At 38.7% G+C, this 14,892-nt stretch overlaps 2 protein-coding genes across 2 annotated transcripts; both read right to left on the minus strand.

Moving 5' to 3' along the window:
• Positions 1-1,883: 1,883 nt before the first annotated feature.
• On the minus strand, positions 1,884-8,099 carry chic1 (cysteine-rich hydrophobic domain 1). Its single transcript, XM_039814054.1, has 6 exons — positions 7,939-8,099; positions 6,075-6,129; positions 4,905-5,060; positions 4,479-4,535; positions 3,847-3,906; positions 1,884-3,366 (listed from the first exon to the last, which is right to left on the minus strand). Exons 1-6 carry the CDS (start codon positions 8,082-8,084, stop codon positions 3,316-3,318), a joined length of 525 nt encoding a protein of 174 aa, XP_039669988.1. The 5' UTR covers positions 8,085-8,099; the 3' UTR covers positions 1,884-3,315.
• Positions 8,100-9,559: 1,460 nt separating this feature from the next.
• cdx4 (caudal type homeobox 4) lies at positions 9,560-12,780 on the minus strand. The gene is made up of 3 exons (XM_039813296.1): positions 12,345-12,780; positions 10,763-10,908; positions 9,560-9,947 (listed from the first exon to the last, which is right to left on the minus strand). The coding sequence occupies exons 1-3, from the start codon at positions 12,778-12,780 to the stop codon at positions 9,675-9,677; spliced, it is 855 nt and encodes a 284-aa protein (XP_039669230.1). The 3' UTR covers positions 9,560-9,674.
• Between the last annotated feature and the right edge of the window lie 2,112 nt (positions 12,781-14,892).

The following is a 14,892-nucleotide window of genomic DNA, read 5'->3' on the forward strand; positions in this document are numbered from 1 at the left end:
AATCGTGGCTTCTAACTGCGCTGTGGGGGATGTCACATTAAGCGCTATGAAGGCGGAGCAGTGCTGACAAGATCCCACAGAAATGTTCATCAGTGTAGCAAAGAGCCAGGGACACAATTTGAGGTAGGATAAAATATTTCAGATTCACGATTTGTCCTGGCTAAAAGCTCCTATAGTGTCAGGAAAATAGTAAAGAATCACTGCAACTCGCATGTCAATGTGAATGTAAATTTTACTGAGCTTCACAAGCTGCTACTGGTTACAATCTCATGATGACCAGGGAGTTCAGATGGGTTTTGTAGTTGTGCCACTTTTACAAATAGAATATCACATTTTTGAGTGCAAATGATTGAAATAATTTAGCCCAGTCAGTAATGTCCAATAAACTGTACATTGTTCATGGCTCAGTCTGACCCCTAGTGGATGGAAAAGGTATAGAATACAGAAGTGACCCAGGTTTCTTACTTTTTGTAGACTCTTGAAACACTTAATTAAATGTATTTTTTGATTGTGAAACTTAAACTCATCATCAGTCTGTACACCGTTTGGGTACAAAGAATCTGGATTACTGTACATAAAATGTTGGTGGTTCAGAGTACTACGTGTACAGTTCAAGTTTATGAATATTCTGCATGTGCAAAGACACACAACATATATTCTGCATGTGCAAACACACACATGACATATATTCTGCATGTGCAAACACACACGACATATTACATCCTCTCCTGCTCTATTACACACACAGACACACACAAACACACACCCACCAACCCACCCAGACACATTTGTGTTTGTGCGTGTAGATACACGAGGCAGTCAGACCAGTACAACTTGCTGCAAATGCAAAAGGTACATATGTAAGTCACGCAGACACTCAACCGTCATTTGTTAAATTAATTGCCAGTGGTGGAAGAAGTACTCAGATCCTTTACCTAAGTAAAAGATGCAGTACCACAATGTGCAAATACTCATTTTCTGCTTAAGTAAAAGTACATAAGTATTACCAGCAAAATTTACTTAAAATACCCAATGCAAAAGTACTCTTCTTGTTGCAGGACAGGTTACAACTTTATAATTCTATTGGTGACCTCACATAAATCTAGACTATTAACTTTAGAAAAATGCAGTGGCGTAGAAAGTACAATATTTCCCTCTTAAATGTAGTGGAGTACAATTATAAAGCACCATCAATTTGAAATACTTCAAGTGTTCAAGTAAAATCAAGTGACTACACATAATCACTATTACAATCATTTTAGATGTAGGTCCTGTGTTTATGTTGAAATCCTAAAATAATAAACTGTTAAGCTAAAGTATATTATATATATATATATATATATATATATATATATATATATATATATATATATATATATATATATATATATATATCATACTACCATTACAAATTATATTAGAAATTAACTAAAACTAGTAGTGGCAGCTTTAAACTATTGAAGTAATTGTGCAGTAAATGGTCACTGAAATCTCCTGTCTAAACAGGGACAGACTGAATGTGAGAACAAGAAAACAAAGGGCCATAAAACCAACCAGACTAAAGTGAAGCCCACCACTTCAGTATTTGGGGGTTGTGGTGAGATAAAGTAAAGACATGGTCCACTATTCTCTGACCGCTGATCCCAAACATTAGAAAGTAGCAGCAGGTTATGGTAACAGCGTTCCTGAGTTTAACAAATGTGTCGACTAACTTCGGACCGTCTTGTTAAAGTTAACGATTCAACACCTTGTTAAACGTGACAAATAGCCACATTTCTGTAGTGGGCTTTGGTCGATAATGATCTGTTTTTACTAAGATGACACATCATTCGTTGAGTGCGACAGTAAATAACAGAATGATTTCAAATGAAAAAGGAAGCAAATGAAATTCAAAATCAACAATTTATTTTCTCTCTCCGTAGGGATTAGGTTCACCATGACGAACATTTACAGGAATTGTAACAGGGACAATACAGGGAGGAGGACTTAAAATCTCCTTTGTACAAGAGAACAGATTTCAACCTGTCTTCTCTGTGTGTTCGACGACTATTCCAGAGGCACTCCAATACAACACAATGCAGCAATCTCTTCACTAAGATTCAGGAAAATAATACTAACACTGGACAGAATGACTGAAACAAAAGAACCATCTGCTCGATACGCCATGTACTGTAGACGTATGTGCTTCCTAACACATCAGAAGGAGTAAACACAGCACAGGGAAAAGTACAAATCATTAAAAAAAAATAATGCAAAGTTGGGATAAAATGTTTTTCTTTTTTTTTTTTTTCTTTTTAAATAGTTGAGTGGAAGAGACGGGTTTAAATCATAATCTTCCAACTGCACATTAGAGATGCAACCATCTCCAGTTTTAATGGATGACAACTCATTAAATGTCATCTTTATTGGCAAAGACCACATGGTAACATGCACTGCTGTGGATGAATCTTCAGGATGCATCACCGTCTGAAAGCCTGACTTTCTACTGGGCTCAAGTGCAATAATCAGTCCTAACTCTGGCATCATGTACATTGTAACTATATGGCTTACAAGGTAAACAGGTCCATATAAACTAGAAAGGTACATAGACATCTTTCATTATTTAAAACTATGGTACAGCAATATATTGGCAAAAAAACTAAAGAGCTAAGTAACTTTATGTAAACAATGGTATACCACTGTACAGCTTATTCTAAAACATGGTATTTACAGGTCAAGTTATTACTAGCTAGTTCCCATATACAGAGGGTCAAATGTAAAGAGTTAACACAGGGTGATGGCGTACACTGTACGTTAGGCAATTTCAACCATCCCATCTACTTGCAAAGAACTGGATTCGAAGAGAGGAAACCCAACAAACAGCATTTGAATCTACAGACTTGTTGAATTACCCAGTGCCTTCCCACTTCTCTTACATGTAGTTATAAAAAGAAAATCATACATAAGGCAAGGATAGTTAAGGAAGGTGGAGGCATCACATTCTTTGCAAGGGATTACTGATATAATAGATGGGATACAGGTTGAAGGTTCTTTGGGGTTAATGCACTTTTTGAGGGTTTCACTTGTTTGTCACAAAAAACACATCCGAGTGCAACAAAGGGGACATGTCTAGTTCTGTCAGGAAGAAATATGTGCAAAATCTGCTCTAAAGCAAAGTGACAGTGTTGCAAATTCTAAAGTACAAGGTACAGGGAGATGTACAGGGTCATCACGAGAGACATTGGTGCAGACCCTTATTCCGACATACTGTATATACAAGGCACTAAGGATAAGATTCAAGGGCCACGCATCCAGTCTTTTACAGTAACAGCCTCCTCAGTCTGGTCGGAATATAGGATATTTGGGTAAGAATTCTATAAGAATTACCTATAGAGAGAACAATACAAAACAAATTATTATTTAGGGCAACTGCAAGAGGTTTAAACATAATGGTTATGCTTTATTTCATGGGTCCTGTCATTTTCACCTTATCTCCTAGAAATGATGTTTATATCTAACGGAATAAGGAAAACCTAATGCAGATAGTATTACTGATACTGCCAATTAATCCGCAACTATTAAGGTAATTCATTGTTTTAATAATTTTTTTACTTGTGCTGGCTCTAGCTTTCCAAATGTGAGCATTTGTTTCTTTTCGGTGTCATATATGATAGTCAACTAAATATCTGTTGATGTGTTTTGGACTGACAAAGATATTTAATATTTAACTAATTTATAACATTTTATAACATGAATGATCGATTAATCAAGGAAATAATCTGCTGATTAATTGCCAATGGAAATAATCAAAACGTTTATGAAGTTATGCAATAATCCAATGTTGTTTTGTTGTGACAGCCTACTTACATATTCCATCATATTACTGCTTTCACATTTTCTTTTACTGAGTTTCCAGTGCAGACCCAGCTGATGAGGAGAAGAAAGGACACAGACACAATGAATGAACATCTGAACTCTCTTAAAACACACACACACACACACACACACACACACACACACACACACACACACACACACACACACACACACACACACACACAGACACAGACACAGACACAGACACAGACACAGACACAGCGAAATCTGACAGCGAAATCTGACAGCGAAATCTGTCTGAAATCTCCGCTTAGCGTCGGGGGAATTTGGGAGCAGGGCTGTCTGGTCTCGCCGGGGTCAAACTGTGGCCAGACACCCTGAAGAGCTTCCTTTATGCCTTTGCACAGCTACTAGCTGTAATTTGTTGCAGCAAGACAAAACAAAATGGACACAGCATTTTACTGCTGACCTCACGGTCCTCTCACACCTCGTGCACCAGACCTGACTCAGCTTTGAGGGACTTGTCCGACGGGTTAGAGTTCAGTTCACAAAGCAGATTAATGGTCATTATCCATCACGATGATACTCAACTTACACTGCACATTGACACAGACAATTAAGCACTTTCACACAGGTGCTAATGTGCAATTTGTCTTTCTTACCTTGTGGTATAATCGGTTATTTTCCCACTCTAACAACTTATGAATAGACCGTCTCGTCTGTAGGAACAGAAAACAAATGGGTGTACATTAATGCAAACAAATTTAACACTTTACCAGTAAACAGCCACAGTGTCAGGATTTATGGACTGAACTCCCAATTTACCGGCTAATAATTTCCACTTTGTTGCCATTTATTCTAAGTGGTAACACCAACTTGAAATGACCCACCTTTGAGCAGGGCAGGAGAGGAGCTGTGCAGTGCAATGCGTCATTTCTACACAGAGCCACTAATTGAACATGAGTTGTTATTACCCTCTACACTTAGAGCAATGTGGCTGAACTGCTACAACAGCCCCTGAGTAATCAGCACTGATGTAAGGGAGAGTAAAACTGTCCAACTCGTGTCACAGGAGGTCTGGGACTTACTCTCTTGTTGAGGCAGATAACAGGCCATAGACTGCAGCCTACTGTACAGCAACAGCACAGGCAGCCGCAAAGAAGCCACTTCACATTCACAGGCAAGTTCTTCTTCAAACAAGCATTCACCCTGCTGATGCTGGTTTTGAATTCCTCTGGTGCTACCTAAAAGAAAAAAAGAGAAATAATGGATGTGCGCATACCAAAATAAACAGCTCCTAGAGTACATACAGTGGGGGAAATTATCAGAAAATGTATGCAATGACCAAAATACTAAGCACAAGAGGGGGAGAGGCAAGTGTTCGTAGGTGGTGCTGACATGAAAGATTCCTAATTGCTCAAAAGATAACCTGTGCACAAGGATCAAAGAGCTTTAGAAAAACCAACAGGTAGATATTTGCAGATGTTGTCCAGAGATGAGATGAGATCTCTAAATACTATGCCTCTGACTTGCTAACCAAGCTCTTGACTGTTCAAGGCAAGGAGGGACTCAAAGGAGAGATAAGCTCAGTGCCTGTGGCAGCGCCGGCCAAACAACTTGAATGGATGCTCATTCCTCGCAGAGTCTGTACGCCATAAAACCGGGGTCGTAATCTTTTATGACAGGATGCAAAGGTCTCTTTGCAAACAGCCAAAGACCTCAGAATAAAGCCCAGCAGGGCCTGATCTGCAACCTTCAATCATCATAATTGTGACCTCATCCATCACATGTCACTCTGGGTCACAATACTGAAGGTACTTTTTATTGCCCCACACTTCCCTCGGCCTGCTCTTACCCCTGCAGCCTTTTTGTGTTTCTGCGTCCGACCCAGGAAGCTTTCCTTTCTTGTCTACGGCAGAGTCTTCATTTCATTATTTTATCACCAGGAGCTGGACCCTCAAAAGCACTGGGGTCCCTGCCAACTGAACTCCATAGACGGCTTACTCATTGACAGAGCTGGACAGCAGCACATTCAGGCTCTTTTCTATACACTGTGGTGCGTTGCTTGAAACGCAGCTCCATCAGATCAAAACCACTCTGTGAGGTTTGAATGGGCCAGCTTGGGGAAGTTGGGGCCATTAAAGGCCTAAAGAACAACGGAATCACTGTGGCTTTAATTGCTTAATTCTTCCCGCTTGGAATTGAACAGACAGCGGCCTGCAAGAATGAAGTGTAAAAAAACTGAAAAGCAACTGTACCTTTCCCGTGAGAACAGAGGGAAATTCTGTGTCAAATCTGTTGCTCAGTCCAAATCTGAAAAACACAAACCAAATGTGAGCATTTATATGGTAATAAAAATGTATCTCAAACAAAATACAAAATCTGCTATTACTATGAACATGATGAGAACAAAAATAATCCAAAGCAGAAATATGCCGTTTGATTACATAATGAGACATAACATGCTTATTCACAAACTAGTAGTAGTTTACAACATTATGATTGTAAACTTTGATATTATTAAAAATCATACACTACAACTACAAAAGGACAGCGCAATAAAGACTTCTTCGTATTGCAGAGCCCCAGTGACCAGTTACCAACAAACCAATAAATAAATTATCATCAGTTAAATCACTTCAAGTCAAACATCCAAAAAATGTATTACAAATTATAACTAGGATGATAAGCCTAAACTTCCAAGCTTCCCGTAAGCCATTAGTGTTTTATTTAGGCTAACTCCAGTGGCCAGTTCTCACTGCAGACTCCCAGTGATTAAATAATTGGGCATATTATTCTCAAATTTAGGCTATATTATCAATTATCTAATTCACAGATGAAGACCATTCATTTGTGGTTGAAAAATGGTCATGTCCATGTAGAATAAAATAAGACTTGGGAGCGAGATAGCAGTGTGCAGGTATATTGTCTGCTGGTAGAGGAAAATACTGTTGTTTCTTGTATTTAGCGTTACCAGAAAATTGCTCCTGTTTGCATGTCTTTCCTGTAGGGAGCCGGCTTATGATTATTTTCATTATGATTAATCTGCACATAATTTTCTAGGTTAATTGATTAATCGTTTGGTCAATAAAATGTCAGAAAATAGTGAAAAATGTCCATCCTAGTTGTTCAAATTCCAAAGTGATGTATTTAAATTTCTTGTTTTGTCAATTAAAAACCCAAAGATATTCAGTTTACTATGATATAAAACAGAGATAGGCATTTTCTGCCATTTATGCATGTGAACTTACTTGCATAATTAATCAATTAACAAAGTTGGCGATTTTCTGTTGTTTGACTAATTGGACTACTTGATTAGTCGACTAATTGTTGCAGATCTACTTCCCTGGAAAGGTCAAAGCTCAATAGTAACAAATGAAAGTAACAGATGTGATTTTGCTTTAAAATGGAAATCCTCATTATTTTTGTCTTATTAGAATCCAGATGCAAAGTTGGCTAAGAAAGGTTGCCAGCTGAGACTCAGCGTCTGCTAGTCAGGGTAATGTTGTGATGGTGAGAGCCGCTCTGACAATGAGGACTGTGGTGAATAAAACTCTGCACTACTCATTCAGCCATGGCACTACTACATGACGTCACAGTGGGGAGTGACGTGCTGAAAGCTCTAGTTTTCGCCATGAAAAAGCGCAGCCTCCATCAAATGTAGCTAAGGAGCTGACATCTCCATGTAAACAACGATGAAACTTGCAATAAAAAACGCTTTAGACAATAATTAAGCCGGTGACATTGTGCTCACTTGGCAGATAACTTCATAATGCCTTGTGATGGTGTAACGTTATGACTCTGCTCGGTAAAAAACGGTACAGCCACAGACTTTTAGCTAACGGCTCATCACATGTAAACTTACCTACCAATGAATATCGGTTGTTAGTTTACCACGTCAAGGTTGCCATGGGGACATAGAACTGTTAACGTTAGTTTATGTCGTAATAATGTTGGGTTCTGCTCGTGTTCAAACCTTGGCACTACATAGAGCTATCTGTTAGTTGTTGTGTTTGGCTTTAGCTAGCAGGCTAGCATCAGCTAACAGGCTAAAGGATGAAGACACCAAAACAACAAAGCGACACCGGGAGAGACAGGAGCGACAAACGCGGCTCTGCTTACACTGTGATGTGCCCGGCCCCTCGCATCACCACGGGCTCCGGACAGTATCTGGGCAAGTGTTCCTCACTCACTACGTGCTCATCCTCTTCGTCTTCCAACTCATAAATGGTATCAAAGTCCGCCATGTTGGGTAGTAAGACGCTCATGACGTCTCCTACGGGGCTGCGCGCTGACGCACGAGAGCGGGCGCGCGGAGCCAGAGTTTGTGAATAGCGACCATTGCCCCTCTGTGTTCAGAGGGACCAGAGCTGAACATTATCAACAAAACTAACATCTGAGATCAGTGTGACATGATGACGGATATAAATGAGTGTAATCTATTAGACCCATGACATATTGATTATATTATAGCCTAGCCCTATATATCCCTGCGGTTTGCATAAGGGCATTAACTTCTTGAGACATGTGTCAAAGTCAGGAAAAGTCCTCCTCCTAAAATAGTCAGTCCAGCCAAATGACAATCAACATGTCACTTCAACTAATTACGCATGAACCTGCCTTATTTCTAGCAACCTTAAACAGACCTGTATGCGAGTTAATAGCTGAAATGTTTACAATATAGCCCATTATGTACAATTCCCTGACACTGAATGCAAATGAACGTGCACCTGCTGATGTAGGCTGCCTCATTTGACATGAATAGCTAAAAACAAAACAAAAGCTTTTCTATTTAACAAGAGTTTTTGAACAGGACGAATTAACCCCCATCATTTCAAACGCTATATTCATTTGTGGGCACTTGTACTGGTTGGTTTTGAGTCAATAGTAGTGAGGCAATTTCAGAGATAACTGACAACAAATCAGCCTTGCATGTAGGCTAACAAATGTGATAAAAAGTCAAGATCACTCAGTCTATTCAGAAACCAAATCTACCTATTTTGTTAAAATTAAAAATAGATATTGAATTGACATATGTCACAATGCCCATTGCTGCTTATAAACTTTGGTAAGCAGTATATTGTTACAGGTCTCTGTAAAAACATTATATATATTTAAAATACTTTATAGGAGTACTAGTAATACACAGTTAAAATAGCAAAAGAATAAAAGCAATATTGCTTACAGGTAGCATACTTTGAGATGTTAATTTCTAAAAGGTTTAACCTGTTTTGTACCTGAATATTTACCTTGCAGACTGTATATCTGCTGGTGAATACCATACATGCATAAAAGCATTTAAAATACAAAACTTGATGCAATGGCTATCACAACTTTGCAAAATTCCGAAATAAGAAAAATGACAGGTGTACTGCAAAAAAACAACATTTTATTTACATTTTGCCATCAAACGACCGTTCTACCCGTATCATTAACAGCTGTTCCCTGCTTTACTAAAACGGATTAAATTGTGCAGAAAAATGTGTGTAAATGATTTGTCAAGTCAAAGCCGTTTGTGTGGCACGAGCTACATACAATCCAGTTGAAAACGTAATTAAAATGTCCCTGAATTCTCATTTTATTCACATACACTTCAACACATACAAAAAAAATGATATTTATATCTTAACTCACAAACAATTTAAAGCTTTTAAGTTTGAAACACGTCGATTTTTTAGTTTTTTTTCCTCTCACGTTATTAGAACTATTCTATAAAAAGCAATATTTCAAGAGCCTCCAGCATTTCGTTGCTATAAATCAAATCTTTATCCACAGCTTTGTGCTTCAGAACGAGAGTTCAGATCCTCTGGCTGCCTATCAAGTGTCCTGTCAGCGGGTCGGAGAGCTCTGTTATGGTTTTAGATGGTCCGGAGGGTGAACTGTTCTACTGATTCACACTTCACTTCACACGTCACTTGCTGTATATTCCTGATAGATGGCAAAGTGTTCATTCCCTGAGGAGGGTACAGAGAGTTGTGGATTTCTGAGGGACTGAGAGAGCCCGGCACCGGCAGAGGGCTCACTGAACCCGGGTCACTGTGCACAGACCCCCCGCTGCCGTCAGACTGACCCAGCTTCTTCTTGATCATTTTCCTCTCTTTGGCTCTGCGGTTCTGAAACCAGATTTTCACCTGAAGAGGCACAAAGAAAAGGAAATAAATTTATATTTTTGGATGCGGGCTACCTTCTTTACTCCCCATGTAATTCCATAACCCTTAATGAATAATAAAAAATAAACTATATATAAATTAAAAAAAAGAAAATGACAAAATAATCACTAAGAATAATGAACATTAAATCCATATTTAGGTCTAAGATACCTCGTATAATCTCCATGCCAACCCTTGTAATTAAAACGAAGTTAAATCAAAAGATATGCCTATAGGCAAAAATAACAATAATAAACATTTAATATATTTTCCCATATAATCTACATGCCATTCCTTACTAAAATCAAATCAAATTTCTATTAGTAGATAGATAGAAAAATAATAAATAACAAAAAAATGTAGGCCTGAATACATTTCCATAATTTGCCATTATTTTTGCTGTCATTTCAAAATGATAGAAAATATTAAAAACCTGTATGTTTCGAAATATGAAATGATAAATTATATAGGCTAGTATGTTTATTTAATTATCAAACATAGACTAATTAATATAAAAAACCTGCACACCTGACAATGTGTCAGGGGGTTAAGGTAGTCTATCTTTAAATATATCCAAGGCAAATGTATTGTCTCATGAATATGCAGACTAACCAATATTTTGATGATAATATTGACATGTTTTCTGTAGGCCTCATTTTGTAAGTTACACGCGTGAAAACAAGCGTATGTGGTGTGCATTAATGCTCACACAGGTGTCACATATTTATATGATTTATTGCATCTGTCTGCGCTAATAATAAACCAGGCACAAGTATTTCATTCTGACATAGACATACCTGTCTTTCCGACAGACCGAGGTTGACAGCCAGTTCAGATTTCCTCCTGATGGTGATGTATCTGTTGAAATGGAACTCCTTCTCCAGCTCCAGCCTCTGATGGTCTGTGTAAACTACCCTGTATTTCTCCCTCGTTCTTGTTTTACCTGCGAAAGTGACACGAAACACAAAACACAGCTTTAAGATTGTGCTTTTTTTTTTTTTTCGTTTTTAGCTGCCATGTGGTTAAACTGGAAGATTTACACAGAGCAGGCTGCATGCCAGAACCGGCCTATCTGCACATAGCATCTTTATTAGCTGCCTCTAAATCCACATCTTTTGGCTTTGTCTACAGATACGCAAATTGAGCTTTTTCATCTTGTTTTGACGACAACTGTAGTACAGTGAATTTCAAACAGCCAGCAATCAGATCCTCTATCTGACAAGTAAAAAAGACACATGACAGTCTGTAGCGACTGTAGAGTTAATGCACATTATTTGCCAGAATGTGGGTTCATTTCATTTGGATTTGTCTTACAATTTGATTGCACGTTCAATTCTAATGTAGGCTATGTTAGCTTGAAAATAAATGGCTAACGATGACAAATCTTATCAAAATAAAAAATAAGTGATGGACACTCATATTCCTATAATAAACTATAAGCTAAATGCATTTAAAGAATATAAGTTAGTGTAACATATTAGGGCTGTTTTATTTTAGGCCTCGTAATCAACAGAATCAGACAGACACAGAATATGTGATTTGATACAGCATGTTACGCCACTGCAAAGGCCTACAGTTTGTGGCTACTAGGCCTACTCCAATTTTGATACACTGGCTGTGAAAAACGTCACCGGCAACATAACTCTTGGAGAGGAAGGGAGGTTGGTGCATATCAAAGTGAAGAGGTGTTGAAAGCAAAGGCCACCGCCTGTATATGACGGATAACACTCAAAACACCAAACAATGTGACAGGGAAGTCGACCTCACATCTCCAGGAATCATGCCATTAACATCACAACTGGGCCTGGCGCCGATTCCTCACACCTTTTTTTTTCATTTCCACCACATGAGAGTAGTAGACTGAGCTGTTGGCCTTCAGTCCATTTTCCCATCAGAATTGAAATAATTTATGGACACGTTTGTTTGACTGATTCTTTCTGCTGAGTCTGATGTAATTCGTTATTATTATTTTATAGAGGCTTATTCAATTATATCTATACATATTCTCATTCTATTAACATTTTACACTGTTATTGGCCCAAATATATGCAACCCACACAAGCAAGTGTCAAAAGACCAAAGTTTCCTTCTGTTCGTTCATTTCTTGTCAAGTTTTTGCACACCTTCTGTTTTGAATTTTTTTTCAAATGTTAAAATGTTGGCCTTTCGATGCTTTTGCTTGTAATTGATCTAATTCGATTAGAACAAAAATATTTGAAATGACATGGAGCTGCCAGAATTCTTTTTTTTTTAAATGTGTACGTAAAATCCCATATGGGACACAAACTCTTCGGTGCGTAAAAACCGACAGTTTTTGCTACAAGACCAAGGCAATCGCATAACACAATTTTGGCACAATGTTTAAGATGATGAACATACCTGTGGAAGATGATTGCGCAGTTTTACTCATCCACTGGAATGAATTGCGCCTTTCTCTATCTGGAGAAAGTTGTGCAACATTAACGTTCTCCGGCGGCGGCTGTAACACCGCAGATCCTGGAGGATGCATATGACTGTACTCAGATGAGCAGTAAGGAACCTGTCCAGGAGGGGAGTTGTTCATGGGTGTAGGAATAGTATTAGGTGGTCCCAGACTATATGCACCCCAGTCTTCCCGTGGTGCGCCATAAGTGGGTCCCCAACTCCCCGAAGACTGTGCGTGCGTATCCATGTTTGGCACATGATGGTATCCAGTAAAGTCGGGGTACTGAGGTGTAGAAACAAAGTTCTGTGGAGGCAGATTTATGCTCGATCTTCTTACAGGCCCTTGGTGATACATGCCGCTTTCTTTATCCAGGATGTATCCCACATACATGATTTGTACAAAAAACTATTATATATAATAAAAACAGAAAAGGCGATGATGTGGCCTATTTCAAGGCGACATTGTTGCCCTGAAACTGAAATCCTCGGCTGTTTATGTAGTCCAAATGGGTTCCCAGTGTGAAATGCGACGTAGTTCCAGTCTGTCTCCAGTCTCACATTATGTGTTTCTGTTGACAAGATGGTAAAGGTATACTAAGGCCTGCTTGACGTCAGCCAACTCCTCAACTCTTGGAGATTTGCATTCAAATGAGAGTGATCGGTGCTGCCGGCCCAGCTGTCCCCTTGCGCTTGTCCTGCAGCGCGTCATCACCTGACAGTGGGCCTATCCTGAGCAGGAGTTCTCTACTCCATGAATACATTAACACCACGGCCTATCAGGTGCACATGCTACTTGAACCTACAATAAACCGAGGCATCAGGTCCACAAACGCACCAAGCAAAAAAAAAAAAGGCCTGTGCGTAATTGCGCGCAGATATATTTTATTGTATTGGACTTGTTAAAAACATTGACTTTCTAGAGACAATTAATTGCATCAGAGCCTACCACATTATAACATAATATAGACATAAACTTATTTTGCACATTAGTCCTCGAGTTTTATCATTCCAAACTAAATCCAGATGATCCAACAGGTTTAAATGCAATCTGCTGTTATGGGAATTCAACAGTTTCCAACCACGCTTCACGCGTAAATCCCGTTTTATCTATTAAGAGATTCACTTGCAAACGAAGTGCAAAGTATGAGAGACTTTCTCTTGAAGCAAGCCGAACCTTTCGTATTCCGTGTTCACACCTCAAGGTCGCACTTCACAGCTAATTCCGGTTACAAGGAAACTCTAACAACCCCCTCTGTGACAAACAGCGGCCCTCGACACTCTCCTGAAATTACAGTGCGTTTATTTTTTCTGTGATCGTGTCTCATACGTGTCACGAGTCTCAAGGAACTAAATTAACAGACCGATTAAAAATCTGAGTGTAAAAAGCACGTTTGGACACAGTCACTCAGTTGCTTTAAAGTTTAAGATTGCCACTTGCATGCGGCAGACATTCACTGGAAACTAAATGCGTTTAGGCCGAATTCAGTTGATGAAACAACAAACTCAGTGAGCATAAAACTGAAAATGCCAGACGTGTTTAATAGTAAAATTATACAACTTTTTCTCAAGAACTCAATTTCAGGCCCAAGTCTGAGCTGTAGGCCTACTTTTGTGGTCTATTGATTATTTTTGGATAACTTTGTATTTGAGGAGCACATACTGCTTCTTATTCTCATATTTGATTCATTTCTTGGCATGTTTCTGATTAATTTGGCAGGTGTCTGAGGGCCTATTTAGCAGAACTAATTGGCTTGTCTAAAAGTCATAAATGCAGATGGATGTCTCTGAAGCATCTGTTTATTGACCACAAAATATTTATGAGACAGTCTAATCGAGTTGGCCTCTTACAGTCCACAGCCAGTCACTTCTCTGAAGATCAGCTCTCTGTTTAAAGAAAATATCAAGTATAACCAGTTTTCACTTGTTTTCCTGGCTTTGTGGTGGCTAAAGAGACTTTACACTGTAGTGTTGTGCCAAGCTGTCACAATCACTACTTAAAAAAAATAAAATAAAAAGTGTCTGTCAGAAAAGCCTAAATTAATGCCTTTCCTCTAAAGGAACCTGCATATGTGTTTGACTTCCAACAGTCTTTTCTCAAGGTGATGTATAAGACTTCATGCACAAAAATGCAAATTATGAGGAGACAGGTCAGGTCACGCCTAAGAGAAGAATTTACTTATTGAGTTACTTCATGGCTTTCACATGATTTTAAGACTTCATTCAGTAGTTTTCTTTCATAACTGTTCCCAGACAGGTTACATGCACTACACATAGTACTGCATTTGTCTTGTAGTTTCCACAGTGTGTAGATTATTCAGATTCATTGCTGCCCTCTTGTGGATTCCTGCAGAACTACAGCTGCTGTAATTAAACTGGTGATTGTTGAAATCTGTCTGTACATACTCAAGTGCTGTACTTAAGTACAGGTTTGCGGTTAAACTTCTACTCCACTGCAATTCAGAGGCAAATATTGTACTTTTTACACCACTATATTTATCTGATA

This window comes from Perca fluviatilis, chromosome 10 (genome assembly GCF_010015445.1).
Source record: "Perca fluviatilis chromosome 10, GENO_Pfluv_1.0, whole genome shotgun sequence".
Taxonomy (NCBI): domain Eukaryota; kingdom Metazoa; phylum Chordata; class Actinopteri; order Perciformes; family Percidae; genus Perca; species Perca fluviatilis.

What these genes read in the sequence shown, in the direction of transcription:
- chic1 (XM_039814054.1), bottom strand. Translation starts at nt 8,084, where the DNA reads ATGAGCGTCTTACTACCCAACATGGCGGACTTTGATACCATTTATGAG. An exon ending in GGGGCCGGGCACATCACAGT is followed by an intron (nt 6,130 to 7,938) that starts GTAAGCAGAGCC and finishes TGTGTTTTTCAG; the next exon opens with ATTTGGACTGAGCAACAGAT. An exon ending in GCAGTAATATGATGGAATAT is followed by an intron (nt 3,367 to 3,846) that starts GTAAGTAGGCTG and finishes TTCTCTCTATAG; the next exon opens with GTAATTCTTATAGAATTCTT.
- cdx4 (XM_039813296.1), bottom strand. Translation starts at nt 12,780, where the DNA reads ATGTATGTGGGATACATCCTGGATAAAGAAAGCGGCATGTATCACCAA. An exon ending in TGCGCAATCATCTTCCACAG is followed by an intron (nt 10,909 to 12,344) that starts GTATGTTCATCA and finishes TCACTTTCGCAG; the next exon opens with GTAAAACAAGAACGAGGGAG. An exon ending in TCGGTCTGTCGGAAAGACAG is followed by an intron (nt 9,948 to 10,762) that starts GTATGTCTATGT and finishes GTGCCTCTTCAG; the next exon opens with GTGAAAATCTGGTTTCAGAA.